At 43.1% G+C, this 15,329-nt stretch overlaps 1 protein-coding gene across 3 annotated transcripts in view; it reads left to right on the forward strand.

Moving 5' to 3' along the window:
* MAP3K20 (mitogen-activated protein kinase kinase kinase 20) overlaps nt 1-15,329 on the forward strand; it is a 169,461-nt gene that overhangs the window by 128,946 nt on the left and 25,186 nt on the right. For all 3 annotated transcript variants that reach the window (XM_040229363.1, XM_040229364.1, XM_040229362.1), the window contains exons 12-16: nt 2,139-2,183; nt 3,979-4,009; nt 4,107-4,246; nt 9,332-9,394; nt 10,613-10,705. In XM_040229363.1, the coding sequence (XP_040085297.1) occupies nt 2,139-2,183; nt 3,979-4,009; nt 4,107-4,246; nt 9,332-9,394; nt 10,613-10,705 (372 nt within the window). The remainder of the gene's footprint in view (nt 1-2,138; nt 2,184-3,978; nt 4,010-4,106; nt 4,247-9,331; nt 9,395-10,612; nt 10,706-15,329) is intronic.

Consider the following 15,329-nt stretch of genomic DNA (forward strand, 5'->3'; position numbering starts at 1 on the left):
ACATTTGATCCCGTGATGGGAAAAAGGAATGACATGTTTCTGCAGCTATATACAGCTGCCCCGTGAAGAAATAAAACTTGTCATGTGTTTTCTTTGATCGAGTTCTGTTTTCGATCCTATTTCTCAAGTCACTCTCCTTCCTGCATTATTCAAGGAGATGAGCGCATGTGACTACAAACACGAAGTATTTCAGAGGAGGAAGGGGCAGCCCTGGAGGAACTGAAGCACATAGGGGTAGTGGAATACATATGGGGTGGTAGCGATCTGTACCCTTGCAACTTATCTCTACATCTCTAACTCTATGCATTCAAATTCAAATTCACTGTAACTAGTGGCCTTGTAAGATAATTCTGCATAGCCCCCTAGAGTTGGCTACATTTCCCCTTTATCTTGAGACATGCACACACTGTACCTGGAGCTGCAGTCAGGCAAATGTGACACGCCTATCCTTCCTTCTTCCGCCCCCATGGTCAGTGTCCTGCCTTGTTGCTTCTCCTGTCCAGGAGTCACCTCTCTTCTCCTCACCCTGCTGTGCCAGCTCAAGCCACTGTCCATTCCATCCCCATGTTAGTCTATGGAACATCTTTTTTCCATGGTATAGCCATAGACACTGAAGTTTATACCAGAGAATTTAGCTCTGTCGTAAATGCAGCCTTCGATTTTACTCATTCAACAAATTGTTCAACAAAGATTTACCAGGTATTATGTGCCTGGCATTCTGCTGGGCACTGAGGAAACGAAAATGAAGGTGAATTCCTCCAAAAGTAAAATCCATACCTACGTCACCACCTTAAATTAAAGACTCCCTGAAAGCAGGGGTATGACTTCCCTAGCAAGGTTTTGAGCATGTGAATTAAAAATACGTGCAGATTAGAAGCATTAGTCACCCACCCTCTGATTTTTACATAATTATAAAAGTAACCAAATCCAACTTTTTTTTCAATTCACCCACACACAAAAAATATGTTATTTGTAACAGGGGTTGAAAGACACTTTGCCACATTATCTCATGAGCAGTCCAAACCTTCTGGCCAGTTGGAGTTAGTTACAAGTAATGGCTGTTGTTGTTCAGTTGCCAAGTTGTATCCGACTCTTTTGAGACCCCATGAACTGTAGCCTGCCAGGCTCCGTTGTCCATGGGATTTACCAGGCAAGAATACTGGAGTGGGTTGCCATTTCCTTCTGCAGGGATCTTGCCAACCCAGAGACTGAATCCATATCTCCTCCACTGGCAGGCGGATTCTTTACCACTGAGCCAACAGGGATGATAATGGTGAAAGCAAACTAATTCAGGTCATGAGACACAGAATTTTTCTCCCATTATGTAGGTATTGGGTTAGTCAAAACGTTCATAAGTTATGGAAAAACCCAAACAAACTTTTTGGCCACCTTAATATTTATTACTTAGTCTGCGGCCATGGAACATATATTGAAGCAAGTAGCCCTTTGGCTCTGAAAGTGGCCAGGTGGGAGTCCTCCTGAAAAGTTGTCTTTTGTGTTTGTACACTTGCCAGGGAGGGTGGTTACTTTAATTTTAGTTAGAGCAACTCCGCAACCTGAGTTCCTTCGGACAGCTCCAATTTCACCTGTCCTTCTAATATTTGGTTTTAAAAATATAGTACAAGTAAGACATTTAGTTAAAACTTAGAAATTCCCCTCTAAAAATAAGCATCTACGACATCTAGTTACCAAGTGGTTGCTTAGGAATTTTCATTAATAAAATCAAATGATCTCCATGTTGACTGAGAATCCCGAAGAAGGCTCTGGTGTCTGACAAATGTCAGAAATTCCTCGACTTCCAAGGCCTTCTTGTGGGAGGTAAAACTACTTTCAGTGTGCCAACTACCAAGAGAGGAAAATCCCATGATGTGCAGTCCCACTGTAACAGTTCACCAAGCGCAGTGAATTGTTACTGAGAGGTTGATACACTCGACTGGCTTCTGTGGGCACCATCCTTAGAACCCTGAGATTCCTCTTAACAGGCAGGAAAATTGGTTTCCATTCAACATAACCTGCAGAAAGAACCAAGCCAGAGCATCGGCCCAGAGCTAAAATATTGAAAAGAGGGGATAAGCCAAAAAGACAATGATAATATTCCTTTTTTTTTTTCCCCCATTTCATTCATATTTCCCATGCAGCTGCTGCCTTCCTTTGAGATTGGTGCTTGGACAGAAGATGACGTGGTAAGCTGCTTCTGTTAATACCTCCTTCAACCTGGGCAGAACTAGTTCATAACTAGATCCACAAGTTAAAAATGCAGGTAGAGGGGTCTGGGCCTTAGGAAAGTCTAAGTTGGAGAAGTTGACAAATTCCATGTTTTTCTATTTTTAAGGCAGTAGTGATTTAAAGTAAGGCCTCGAGCAAAGCAAGTATCTCATCAGATCTTACAAGAGGATTCCACCTCCCTATTTGCTCTGAAAGGTGTTCCAGAATGCAGTAATGAATCCCAGTTAACAGGGCTTCCCAGGATACCAAAGGAATATACCAGGAAAAAAAGTGATCTTGAGTTTTCCCAGAAGATCAGGGTTGGACTTGAACCATGGTGGGAAAAAATTTGGTAAAGGCAGTGCCGTAGCCCTTTTCATTTTGCCATCTTTACTCTGACCTTCCCAAGAAGGAACAGACCTGAGTTCCCAGACATTTCTCCACAGCTGGAGCTAGACAAGCCCCGTGTTTGGCAGAGGATGTGGAGAGATTGTTTAAATCCAAAGGAAATCCCACACCCTACACTCTGAGTAGACACCCTGAGGAACAAGCCTCCTTAGCCTGTTGTATCTCTGCAGCTTGTTTCCTTGGTGAAAAACAGGGCTAAGAATTTTTGATCAGAGACCTCAGGGGTTTATGTCTGTCCAGGTTCAACTTATAAGTTCAGGGTTTCGTTAAATGAAAAGTGGGGGAAAGGCTTGTATGCCAACCTTAGCTGGCCCACACCCCAGGAAACAGACTTGGTACTCCAAGATCAACTTGTTACTAGAAACTCTTGGGAAGGTCTCTGGAAGGTTTACCAGACTTGGTCTGGTTTTGGGGCCAGGGCACATCCCTTCCTGCCCTTGTTCTTCTGCTGAAGTGATGCTGCTTTCAGATGAGCTCATCTCTGTGGCTTCCATGGGGAGAGGACGCTGGCACCCGCTGCCTCTATTTCCCATCCCCTGAGCCCCCAGGGATTCTAAATATCCTGCCAGCCCTGCTTAACGAGAGAGGACTTAGGATCTCCTCTGTTCACAGACCTGGATATAATGCCTTCATCCCCTGCTGCAAAGTTGGCCCGTCTCATTTGAGAAGAAATGTTTTCAAAGGCACTGAACTCCAACAGCTATTTTTAGTCTTTGCTCTGAGGTTGAGTGGTTTTCAAACCATTTAAATAAAATTCCAGGGTCAAGGGCTCCCTAGAGAACTGGGTCTGGCCCCCACCATTCTGTCTCCCTTTGCTTGGGTAGTGTGAAGGGCTACGGTAAACATGTGCCAAGCGACAGTCGAGGACTGAGGTCGCTGGGTCCAACCTCATTCTGTGTAGAAAGCTCCATGCTTTAACTTGTCTTGGGCCACAAAGCTACTTCATGACCAGGCCTAGAACAGAGGATGCATATTATCCATTTTTCTGTCCACTGCCATATGGTCCCTGTTTTTCATATAATTCCTGGGTAAACCAGTGCCCTTGAACACCCCAGTGGACCACTGGCACATGAATGGAAAAGGCATTATAAGTAAGAAGCTTCTCAAAAGGATTTTTAAATGTGTTTCAAATAAGAAGTAAAACCAGTAGTCCTCCAAGGGCCCAAGATCCCCAAAGGGAGGGATATCTCCAGTTTAAAAACGTGAAGCTTTAAAACAATGAAGAGCAAGTCTTCAATTTTCCCTTTGTGGTTGAGCAAGAATTAAACATATTTTACCCATTGAACAAACCATGTGTCTTACTGTTAAGTCTGGCCACTGACCATGAATGAATCTGCAAAACCGTGTGTGTCCTCTCTTCCACAGTATTTTTGGGTTCAGCAGCTCGTCAGAAAAGGCAAGTGGAATAACTTACCTTCTTAATTCATGGAGTTAACTTTGCTTGGGATGTGATTGAATCTGATTTTATTCTGCCTTCTAATCACTCCCTCCAGGTGACTCTTCAGCAGAGATGAGTGTGTATGCAAGCTTGTTTAAGGAAAACAACATTACAGGGAAGCGACTGCTGCTTCTTGACGAAGAAGACTTGAAAGACATGGGTATCGTCTCCAAGGGCCACATCATCCATTTAAAGGTACCTCGGAAAGGGGGGGCACTCCATCAGCTGCCGGGGTCCAGCCCCGGTGGATCCAGGGAATTCGAAGGTGGGGACGGCGTCGGCGTCTTTGGAAAAATACATATTTAATTACAGATATATAGAGAGATTAGAAACGGATAGTGTAGTAGCAGATAGTGTAGTGGAGAAAAGGAGGCTGAATCCAGATGGAAATTCAGCCAGAGAAACAGGAGCAAGAAAGAAGCGACATGGTGGAATCAGTCTTTCCGGAAACTGATCTGATTTCTTTATTTTGGGGTTTGCTTATATACCTTTTGTTACACGTAGGGATGAATACAGAGTCACGCGGGGGTCTTAGGGATATTACATCATCTTCTGGCCATGAGTGAGACCTGCTGACATTCTATGATCCTTTCTTTCTGATAACCAAAAACCTTATTTCTTCCAAGGGTGTTTTTTCTTAAACCAGGCACCACCCTCCAGATAAAGTTGCATTCCTATAGGGTGAGGGTGTAGAGAGTTACAATCAAGAAAGGAATTTATTTAACCCAAGGTTAACAGGATTAATCTTAAAGGTTAATACTTATTTCTCCTATATGTTTAAAGGTTAATACTTATTTCTCCTATATGTTAGTTATATTCATTATACGAGCAGGGAATATGGAGATTTAGCAGCAAACATCAGCCCAACAAATGAAAATCCTTTTACCAATGCTCCCCTTAAGATCTATTTAGTCTTAAGATAGTGATAAAGTTACATTTTCACATAGCAAGGACACAGTGATTTATAACAAACACAGTGATCTATTACAAAAGAGAAACTTCATTAACTCAAAAAGTCTAGTATTGCTAACATCAAAAACTACTATATTTCCTTTTCTATATTCCAAATACATTGATTAATATATTCCCAGGTGCCTAAGGATATGGAGACCTGGCAGCAATCATTGACTCAATGATAAGAAAAAGCCCTATGCTAATTAAGACTCTCAAAATACTCCAAAACTCTCTGTGCTGTTTATGGTTAAGAGGTAGTAAACAATCATGTGGCAGGAGTATGGATAATCCTGTCACACAAGCTAGTGTGTCAGCAGAGAGGTTTGACCTGAGACATCCTTGTCCCACCCAGAGCAGGGAATTAGCAGCAATTATTGACACAACAAATGAAAAACCCTTCACCAATATAATTCCTAACCAACCCACTATACTAATAATTTCTAACTCCCCAAAAGAATTTGCCTTTAGTAAGTCTAAAACATCTCATGCCTCTCAGATTGGGAGGCTGTAAACAATCACATGTGGCCAGACGAACCTATACAGGCGGGCTAGATAACCTTCAGAGGAGTCCGTAAGCTGAAACACTCTTGTCACGCCCAGGAATTTTTATTGCCTTGGAGCTGCACGTTTACTCCTTTTCCGAGAGAAATGGTTATGGGGGAGAACATAAAACAGACTCTGGTTTTGGGGTAGACGCTCAGGAACAGGGGGTTTCCTGAGGCTTGATCACGCCTTTGCGTATGCCAAGCCTCCTTCCTCATGACCTTTGCCATGGGCGGAGTTCCTCACGCTGGCCCCCAAAACTCAGCAAATGTCTACTGAGCGCTTACCAGGGAGTGGGTCATGTGTCGTGTTAGAGGCTGAGCTGATGGTCATAGCGCCATACTTTATACCAGTTGAGCATTAGCTGCTGCCCCCACGGGACCCCTACTTCCTCCACATAATCCCCAAACAAAAGAGTTGGACTTTGGGTCCAGCAGGAGTCACCTGGATACACCTGCATAGCACACACGGGGTGCTGACCGTGCAAAAGTGATCACCATGACAGCTTTAAGAAAGGCCCCAAAGGAGAGGTGAGGCTGGGCTGAGGAACGGCTTCTGTGAAGGAGTTATGGAGGACGTGGGAGCTGAAGAACCGGGAGGCGTTGAGCAGGTGAAGGACATGGGGAGGAGGTGTTCTGGGAACAAGGCACCACCTGTGGAGAGGCCTCGGGGAGGGAGGAAGCGCCAGGTACACTAAGGCCGTGCGTGCCGCAGAGCTGCCAGCCCCAGGCAGTAGTAGGAGGCGACTTCCTTCGAGGCGAGACTGGATATCCCTTAGGGACCCCAGCAATGCCGCAGCATGTCTGTAGACTGAGTGAAGCTTGAACCACCACAGCATCTAAAGCCATGAGAATTATGTGTTCAGTCTGTAATATTCCAAATTTTGACCCGCACAGACACTACTATATGTATATTCTTATCCCTCATCTTCTTGGGAAATCGTAACATTTCCCCTCAAAACTTCAGTCTTGAACCCTTTCAAGGCTAAACCTCTGTTTTTGTTGTTGTTGTTGTTGTTTTTCTTTGTAGTTTAACAACCAGATCTGGTTTTTTGTTTTCTTTGTTATGTTTTGTTTTTTAGTTACTCAAACCAAACCACACTTGCTTGCATCTGTGTGCACCTTGTTATTAATCAGAGGTGTGTTTCAAGAGAGATCTTATAAGAAAATCAAATTTGCTCTCCAAACCACCTCAACTCCAGAGTGTCAGTGGATAGAGGGGTAGGCATGAGTTAGAAAGAAGAGAGATAGAATAAAGAAGGAAATGTGGAAAAAGCAACTTCTTATCCAAATCCATATAGTGACAAAGGCTCTACCAACATGCCAACAACCATTCCCTTTTCCTCAGTTGGGGCTCCTGATACCAGGCTTCCCAGGGAAATCTTCCCTGAGATCCAAAGAGAACACATCCACTCCTATCTTGTGGGCCCTGGATCCATATAAAGACATCCTTACAGCCCCTCAGCACCCTTTGGATGATGGCTTAGCCTTAACCTATCATCTGCTCCCTCTGAGAAGATGGACAGGAAACCTCATGCACACACATACACGTCAAATGCTGGTAATAGATGGTGATGGACAGGGAGGCCTGGCGTGCTGCGATTCATGGGGACACGATTGAGCGACTGAACTAACTAACTAATCTATGACTGTGGGCAAATCCATCCTGAAAAGCAATGCTGGCTTAGATGGCCCACAGTAGGAAATATTCTTTTCTCTCGTACAGAGAGAGGAGTTTCAGGGTTCAAAGAGAAAGATCTGGTCAATCTTGTCCTATTTAGCAGAGGCCAAAAAGAAGCTCCCAACTCCCCTTTGCCTCTTACAACCACAGTGATTTCAATATTCCCAGACCCAGCCTAGGACAGTCTAAGTTTCTCTCCTTGCTGGTTGGTATCATTAAAGCGAGCAATGTCCAGACTTACTAATTATTGTTCAACAAATACAGTGGATACCTGCTAATCAGAGTCCTGGGCCTGTGAATGAACAAAGAATCCTGCCCTTAAGGAATTTACATCCCAGAAAAGAGATAAAACATGTACATACAGCTTCTCTTAATTCGGAGTCTTGGCATTTGGGAGTAGAGTGTCTGTCCTGAGTTTCAAAGGAAGGGTGTGACCAGCATATGCGGGGACTGGAGACACCCCTCAAGCTCCTGGAAGAATCTGCGTGTGCACAGAAAGACAGTCAGTCCCCAGAGGTGGGGGGGTCTCAAAAGTCAGGTTTGCAGACCCTCTACTTCTGCCAAAGCCAGGGCCACGCTAACAGTGGCTGTCCCAGGGGTGGGGAAGGGTTGGGGGTGCTCAGCCCACAGGTGATGCTCTCTTAATCTCAGCTGGGGTCCCAGGCACTTCTGACAAATAAGCTTATATCAGAGGGAAAGATTAAGGGGAAAGGATCATGGAAACAGACCTTTCCATGGGAGGTCTGGGAGCATCCTGCATATTTTCATTTTAAAAAAAGAAAAAAAAAAGATTCTTTTCCACTACGGTTTATCATAGGATATTGAATACAGTTCTCTGCGCTCTACAGTCAGACCTTGTTCATCCGTTCTATGTACAATAGCTTACATCTGCTAACTCCAGCCTCCCACCCAACCTCCACCCCCTTGGCAACCACCAGTCTGTTCCCTATGTCCGTGATTCTGCTTCTGTTTTCATAGAGAGGTTCGTTGGTGTCATATTTTAGATTCCACATATATTGAGTTGGCCAAAAAGTTCGTTTGGTTAGCGAATACATTGTTCAATAAAGTGTTGGTGAAAAGGAAAAATGTCTTTTATTTGTACTTAAAACTGAATGAACTTTTTGGCCAAGCCACTGCAGAACGGGATATATTGCCTATACTCTTGAGGCAATGAAGATAAAGAAAGGATCCTTCAAGCTGGGCCATTTGGGATGGGACACCACAAAGGGACCTCCAGCCTGGAGGAGCCCACCTGGTCCTTGTCAGAGTGCTCTACACACACACACACAGACACACACACACACAGACACACACACACGGTAGATTATGAAACTGGAAAGTGGACGGTCAGCCCCCCTACCCTTTTGCTATTTGATTGTCCTGTTCAGCCTGTCTTGGTGCGCACCTCGTTGAGCCTGGAAGCCTGTGTAGAAAGAATAAAGCCAAACAGCCAATAAGTGCTGATTGTTGTCAGGTGTAAACGGCTTTCATTTCACTTTAAAAAAATGCATCTCATTTTTCTCACATTGGTACTTTTTTTACTCTCTATGTGATATGTTTGGTTCACAGAAAAGCTGGATTATACCTGATGAGTATGAAAAAGAATCATAATTTAAATTGTCCTCCTTTCCTTTAAGAGTTCTTTGTGTTCCATTGGAGGACAGAGCTTTGGACACAAATCCATAGAAAAGCCTGCACAGGGCAGTAAACCCTTCAGTGAGGTTTCAGCCCTAAAGGGAGCCTCTGGTGATATATTCATGTTCTTTGTTGTTTTTCCCACGGTTACTCGGGGTGACGACTGCATTCTGTACCCTAGAATATTAACTTGTTACTACTGTACTCTACCATTGTTTGAAGAAAGCTTTTACTTATTTTTTTACTCTGAGATTTAACATCTTTAAAATATCTTCCTGTTCCCTTCATTAATTATAAAACTACCTATAATACTTTGAACAATCAGGTTTATTCTCAATAGATGTTGGATATTAACATCGCCAAGGCATTTAGTGGAATACATAAATAAAGAATGCCTTTATTTGTGCACAATAATTTTAATCCTTTCTTGGCATTATCAGGTCATTAATAATTTTTTTTTTTTTACAGTCAGCCATTGAGAAATTAACCCACGATTACCTAAACTTGTTTCATTTCCCACCACTGATTAAGGTAAGGAAGGTTTTTTCTTACTGAGAATGTGCAACTTTTATTGACATATGCACCTGCCACATCCACACCTAAATTTGCCAGTGTCGGGAACTGTTGTTTGAAGTGAAATTTAATCATCATCTGGCCAACAAAAGGCCCTTTGAGCAAAGCTTAGGATGTGCATATATTGAATACCCTTGTTCCCTGCAAGTTGAAATATTAACAATACAGTCATGATAAGAACAACACATAGTCACCTTAGTAGCTTGGGGACATAAGGGCTAACATTGCAGGTGAGGACTTCTGGCCTCCCACCTGGCTCTGCAGAACTTTGTCCAACATGGAAGCTGCTGAAGGAATTCACACGCTAAGCTCTGGATGACTACTTGCATTGAGGGGTAGGAGTTTTATTGTTTGAATAACATATTAGTATTAATATATTTAACACACATGCGTGCTCAGTCCCTTCAGCTGTGTCCTACTCTTTGCGACCCCATGGACTGTATCCCACCAGGCTCCTCTGTTCTTGGGATTCTCTAGACAAGAACATCCCTTGTTGCCATGGGTTGCCTGGAGGGTTGCCATGCCCTCCTCCAGGGGATCTTCCCAACCCAGGGGTCGAACCTGCATCTCGTACGTCTCCTTCCTTAGTAGGCGGGTTCTTTACCACTAGCATCACCTGGGAAGCTGCATATTTAACATATTATATTTTAAATATAGTCTAAAGGTATTGGCATAGTTTGTTATAAAATTAGTAGATACTTGCAGGAAGTACACAGAACTCTTCTCATTCACTAACCATTCCAGTTTTCCATCTCTGAGCCCTCAAATGTTCATTTTGTTCCTCTGCTTGCCCTCCATTTGCAGATACTCTAGGAACTGCATTCTTCTTTGGGAATAGGGTGTAAATATCTTGAGTGTTGTGAAACTTTCAAGGTAAAGGAACAAAGTACATTTCTAGGGAAAAACTGCATAACACAAGATGCATTATGAAAAATGTAAGATGGTGGCATTCAGTTTGTAGTACATGAGACAAATCATTTGACAAAGTTCTCAAAGGCTTAATATGTCGTTTCTCTTGCTTTAAGCAATTGGAATGTGTGGCATAATGAAAAAAAAAAAAGAAATTAAACAGTAGATTAGAATAGAAAAAGAAGTGCTGTGAAATCATCTCCTTTATATGAGAAGTAAAGGTAAAAACACTATATGAAATAAACAATGCTTGGTTTTCTCTTTCAGGGCTCAGTAGGTGAACCAGAAGAAAATGAGGAAAAAATAGTGAATCTTGAACTTGTTTTTGGTTTTCACTTGAAACCAGGGACTGGCCTACAGGTAAATCACATTTTAAGTCCTTTGGATAAATTTCAGTCTAATTTACTCTTTTTCTCTCCTGGAACTCAGTGGTTTTATATACCCCCTACCAGCTGGTAACATGATTCTGAGCAAATTTATAGACTTAATAAAATAGAATTTAGTTGAAAGGCTGCCAACTGCTTCTGTAAGCCAATCTAGGAATCTCTCTCATCTAGCTGAAGAGTCCTGTATGAGGCCACCCAAACCCTCAAGGAAACTCATTGCAAACCATGGAGCATGAGGGGAGGGGGTTAAGGTTGGGGGCACAGACAGTAGAGTAATTGTTTGTGCTTCCTGGTATCACAGCTTCCTGATTCCAGTTTCTTTGGGGGTTTTTTTGTTGTTTAATTTTATTTTTTGGCCATGCCCCATGACTGAGGTCTTAGCTCCCTGACCGGGGTCAAACCCAGGGCCCCTACCTTTCAATGATAGAATCTTCACCACTGGACTGCCAGGAAAGTCCTGCCTGTTTCTTTGTTTTTTAAGGGAAATCACTTTCATAATATTGAGAGTAGAACAACACCGAGAATGGAACTGTAGGCAAAATGGAAACCCAAATTATCAGCTGTAAATGGGGTGGCAGGACTTTTGCCCAGTTCTCATTCAGTTGGAGTGCTACTCGATGTTATTTTTAGAATCTGGGAAAATGGTGTGGGCTAGATGGCATGTGAATTGGAATCATAATAGGTTTCTGTTACTTTGGATTACTATGAATAGCTAGTAATAGTGATCACATCTACTAATAGGGACCACTCATTGTGCTTCAGGCATGCAGGACTCAGGTGTAGTGCTATTTCTCCTTGTTTTACAAATAAGGAGACTAAGGATCTGAAAAGCTAAATAATCTGTCCAAGGGATACATGGCTAGCAAGTAGCAGAAGAAGGATCTGAATGCAAGCCGCTCTGACCCCAGAACCAAGCTCTTAGCTACTGCCCTATTGGTAACTTTCCTTTGAAGCCACAAAGAGACCTTGTAAATACAACTCCTCACTACCTGAGCTCGTTGCTTTGGGAGAGCTGGTGGGGCTCAGCTGGCCCACTGGCCCTCACTAATTAAACCTTGCTTACCCCAGGCCATTCCTGGAACCAGCGCTTGGGAATGATAGGAAATTGTTGCAAGGGGTTAGTTTCACCTGGGGCTTCAAAAGATACTCTTTCTAGACACCTGACAGAGTGTTTTACCTGCACCACTGCAGGAATATTGATGCTCTCGCTGAATGGAAATCTTAGGCTCCTTGTTTGGGCCACAGAACTTGGATGAGTAAAAGCTGCTCAGACTCCAGGTGTCTGGTGTAGGAACGCTTTTCTTCTTCCTCTGTGATCGGATCACTGTCTATTCATTCCTATGGAGAGAAGCAGCTTTAGAAAGGGGCATAGGAAAGTAAGCGCCTCTCCAGCAATAAAGGGCCCTTCCAATCCTGAGAGTCTGTGCCTGTGGATACCTCAGGTCCATCTGGTGATAAATAAGTTGCACATTGTAATTTGCCTTCTTTGGCATCTACAGATCTATGGGACTTAATTTATGAGTATTCTGTGTTTAAACATTTTTATGGCTTATAGGAGGTAAAAGAAGGGGCAAGAATTTTCTTGAAAAAGACTTGTCAAGAGCAGTTTCAGCCAAGAAAATTATTTTCAATTCACAAAGAAATGACTTGTTAATACACACATAGTAAAAATCAGAGGCTATCAATAATATTGGAGACCAAATACAGTAGTCTGGTTTTGACCATGATAGTATATAGACTTCTTGCATCATTGCTTATCCACAAGGCCTCAAGTCACTGGAACTTTTGATTATATGCTGATCCTCGGTCACCCGTGCAGAATAATAATTTCATCCATCTACTCAGCAGAAATTTACCAAGGACCAACTGTGTGCCTGGCTCTCTGCTAGATGCTCAGAATGCAAAGTTTAAAAGTCTAGCACTGCCTTGCAAGAAACCCATAGTCTGTGGGAAGAAACAGACAAGATCAAGGAATGGTTTTAATACAGAATGATGCATTTTTACAATAGCATGCACATCATTCAGTGAAAGCACAGTGGATGAGCCCTGAAAGGGGTGCAGACAGGACTCAAAGGAGGGTCTTGCCATTTTCATGGTAGAGGTTATGCTTGAACTAAAGTTTGAAATCTATCAAGAACTGTTAGGTTAGGGAGAAGACATTGAAGGCAAAAGGGACAGCATGTACAAAAGTTTAGAAGCTAGGAAAACACAGGCAGCTCTTCTTTGGGCTAATTTCTATGAGAGCTCACAACTCAAACCTCGCTCTCTCTGGGGCAACTTAGCATAGGGTGGGTAGAATAGAATGGTGAGAGTTTAGGCCACAAGGGTGACTGGAGACCAGAAAAAGAACTGTCTCGCATGCTAAGCTAAGGAGTTTGAAGAGTGCTAAGCATGGCGTAAGGAGTTTGAAGAGAACTAAGCTAACTCACGTGCTAAGCTAAGGAGTTTCAAGAGTGCTAAGCATGGCGTAGAGAAGCTTCCCTGGTGGCTCAGTGGTAAAGAATCCTCCTGCAATGTATGAGACACAGGTTCAATCCCTGGGTCAGGAAAATCCCCTGGAGAAGGAAATGGCAACCCACTCCAGTAATTCTTGCCTGGGAAATCATCCATGGGGTCACAAAAGAGTTGGACATGACAGCAACTGAACAAGAGAGGATTCTGTTTATGTTTTAAATGATCTCTCAAAAGCACAGATGAGCTGGATAAGCACTCAGGATAGAGTGAGAAAGGCCTGTGTGTGGCAGAGAGACAACCAGGTGAAGAGAGACAGGAGCTGAGGCTATGACAGTGCCATGGAAGTGGATGCATCCAAAGAACTGATCAGACTGGAGCTGAGGTCTGAGGGAGGAGCCAGGATGGTGCCCAGGTTTCTAGGGTGAGCAGCTGGCTAGATGACATTATAATGCAATAGATGAAAAGTGAAATATACAGTGCAAATGTAATACCAAGGCGCTAAAAGTATAAAGAAGTAACTGGAATGGGTGAGGGTAATTAAGAAAAGAAAAGCTTTCCGCCTGCCCCGCCTCCCCCCACCCCCCCCCACCCCCATTTTTTGGCTGTATGTGTGGCTTGCAGGATCTTAGTTCCCCAACCAAGGGTTCAATCAGCAGTGAAAGCATGGAGTCCTGACCTCCAAGGAATTTCCAGGAAAAGATTTTTGGAAGGGATTTTTTGAATATGAGTTCGAAGAGGCTCATGGTCCTTTGCAAATAATTTTCTGAATATAATGTTTAAAACTTAGGCTTAGAGAGTCCTTCTTTCCAAAGAGCTCAAGTTATTTCATCCTTGTCACCTCATTTACCCCCCTTGGCATTTCTGTGAGATGCATAAGGCACATGGTATTGTCATTTTTGATTAGAGAAAGTGTATTACCAGCCTAGGGTGAGGAGAGGATAGAGCTGAAACCAAAAATTACATCTTCATCATAACCTTTATATTAAACATGTACTTGCTCTCATTCCTGGCTCAAGATATTTAAGCCATCTGGAGACATTCACAAAATAATCCTCAAGTAAATTAGTGTCCAGATCTAAATTACCCAATTATGTGCTAGGCTATATCCTAACATTATGAAATATCTCCTCACAAATGTGCTTTAAATTGCTATTTCAATTCCCCACATGAAAACCTTGTTACATTGACCCTTCAAGGTGGAACCCAAGAGAAAAAGACATCCTTAAAATTTCCAATTAACTGAGTTCCCATAAGCCCATCTTTATGGAAAAGGTGCAGCCTTTACCCCCATCTCCATGACTGGAATAAGTTAAATGAGAACATTGAGGCTTTGGAAGTTCTCTCCAAACAATTAAAATGAAAGATGTGTTCTAAAGGCAGCTATTGGGAATAATGTATGACAATGACTTTATTATGAAAATAGTAGCTGTGTTTTCCCACTGCCTCTGAAAAGGACCACCAACTAGCTACCACTTAAAATTGGTTTGTTGTGCAGTAACTGGCCTACCGAGAGGAAACAATGGAAATATGGCCTTATCCACAAATATACAAATATATGTAGAAAACAAAGGCTTTCCTTGTAAGACCTGTCAACTTTTATGGTCCAAAAACTCAGCCTAAATTCTTTTTTTCAAGCTTCATTTTACAACCAGATGGATTATGGCACATCAGTTCAGTTCAGTTCAGTCGCTCAGTTGTGTCCGACTCTTTGCGACCCCATGAATCGCAGCACGCCAGGCCTCCCTGTCCATCACCAACTCCTGGAGTTCACTCAGACTCACGTCCATCGAGTCGGTGATGCCATCCAGCCATCTCATCCTCTGTCGTCCCTTTCTCCTCCTGCCCCCAATCCCTCCCAGCATCAGAGTCTTTTCCAATGAGTCAACTCTTTGCATGAGGTGGCCAAAGTACTGGAGTTTCAGCTTTAGCATCAGTGAGACCAAACCAAGGAAAGCCTTTCACGTCCGGGAGCCTGTGCCAGCTGTAGTGGTCAGAGCCCCTGACTGTGACCTCAGTCTTTGCTAGTCAGATACCCTGACTGTGACCCCACCTCTCGAGATGACCAGGCCCTCATCAGACTCCAGCACCATGAGTGATTCAAGAATTTGTCCACCAATGAAACCAACATCCTTTTTCCTTTCCTT

The sequence above is a fragment of the Oryx dammah genome, unplaced genomic scaffold (assembly GCF_014754425.2).
Source record: "Oryx dammah isolate SB20612 unplaced genomic scaffold, SCBI_Odam_1.1 HiC_scaffold_27, whole genome shotgun sequence".
Taxonomy (NCBI): domain Eukaryota; kingdom Metazoa; phylum Chordata; class Mammalia; order Artiodactyla; family Bovidae; genus Oryx; species Oryx dammah.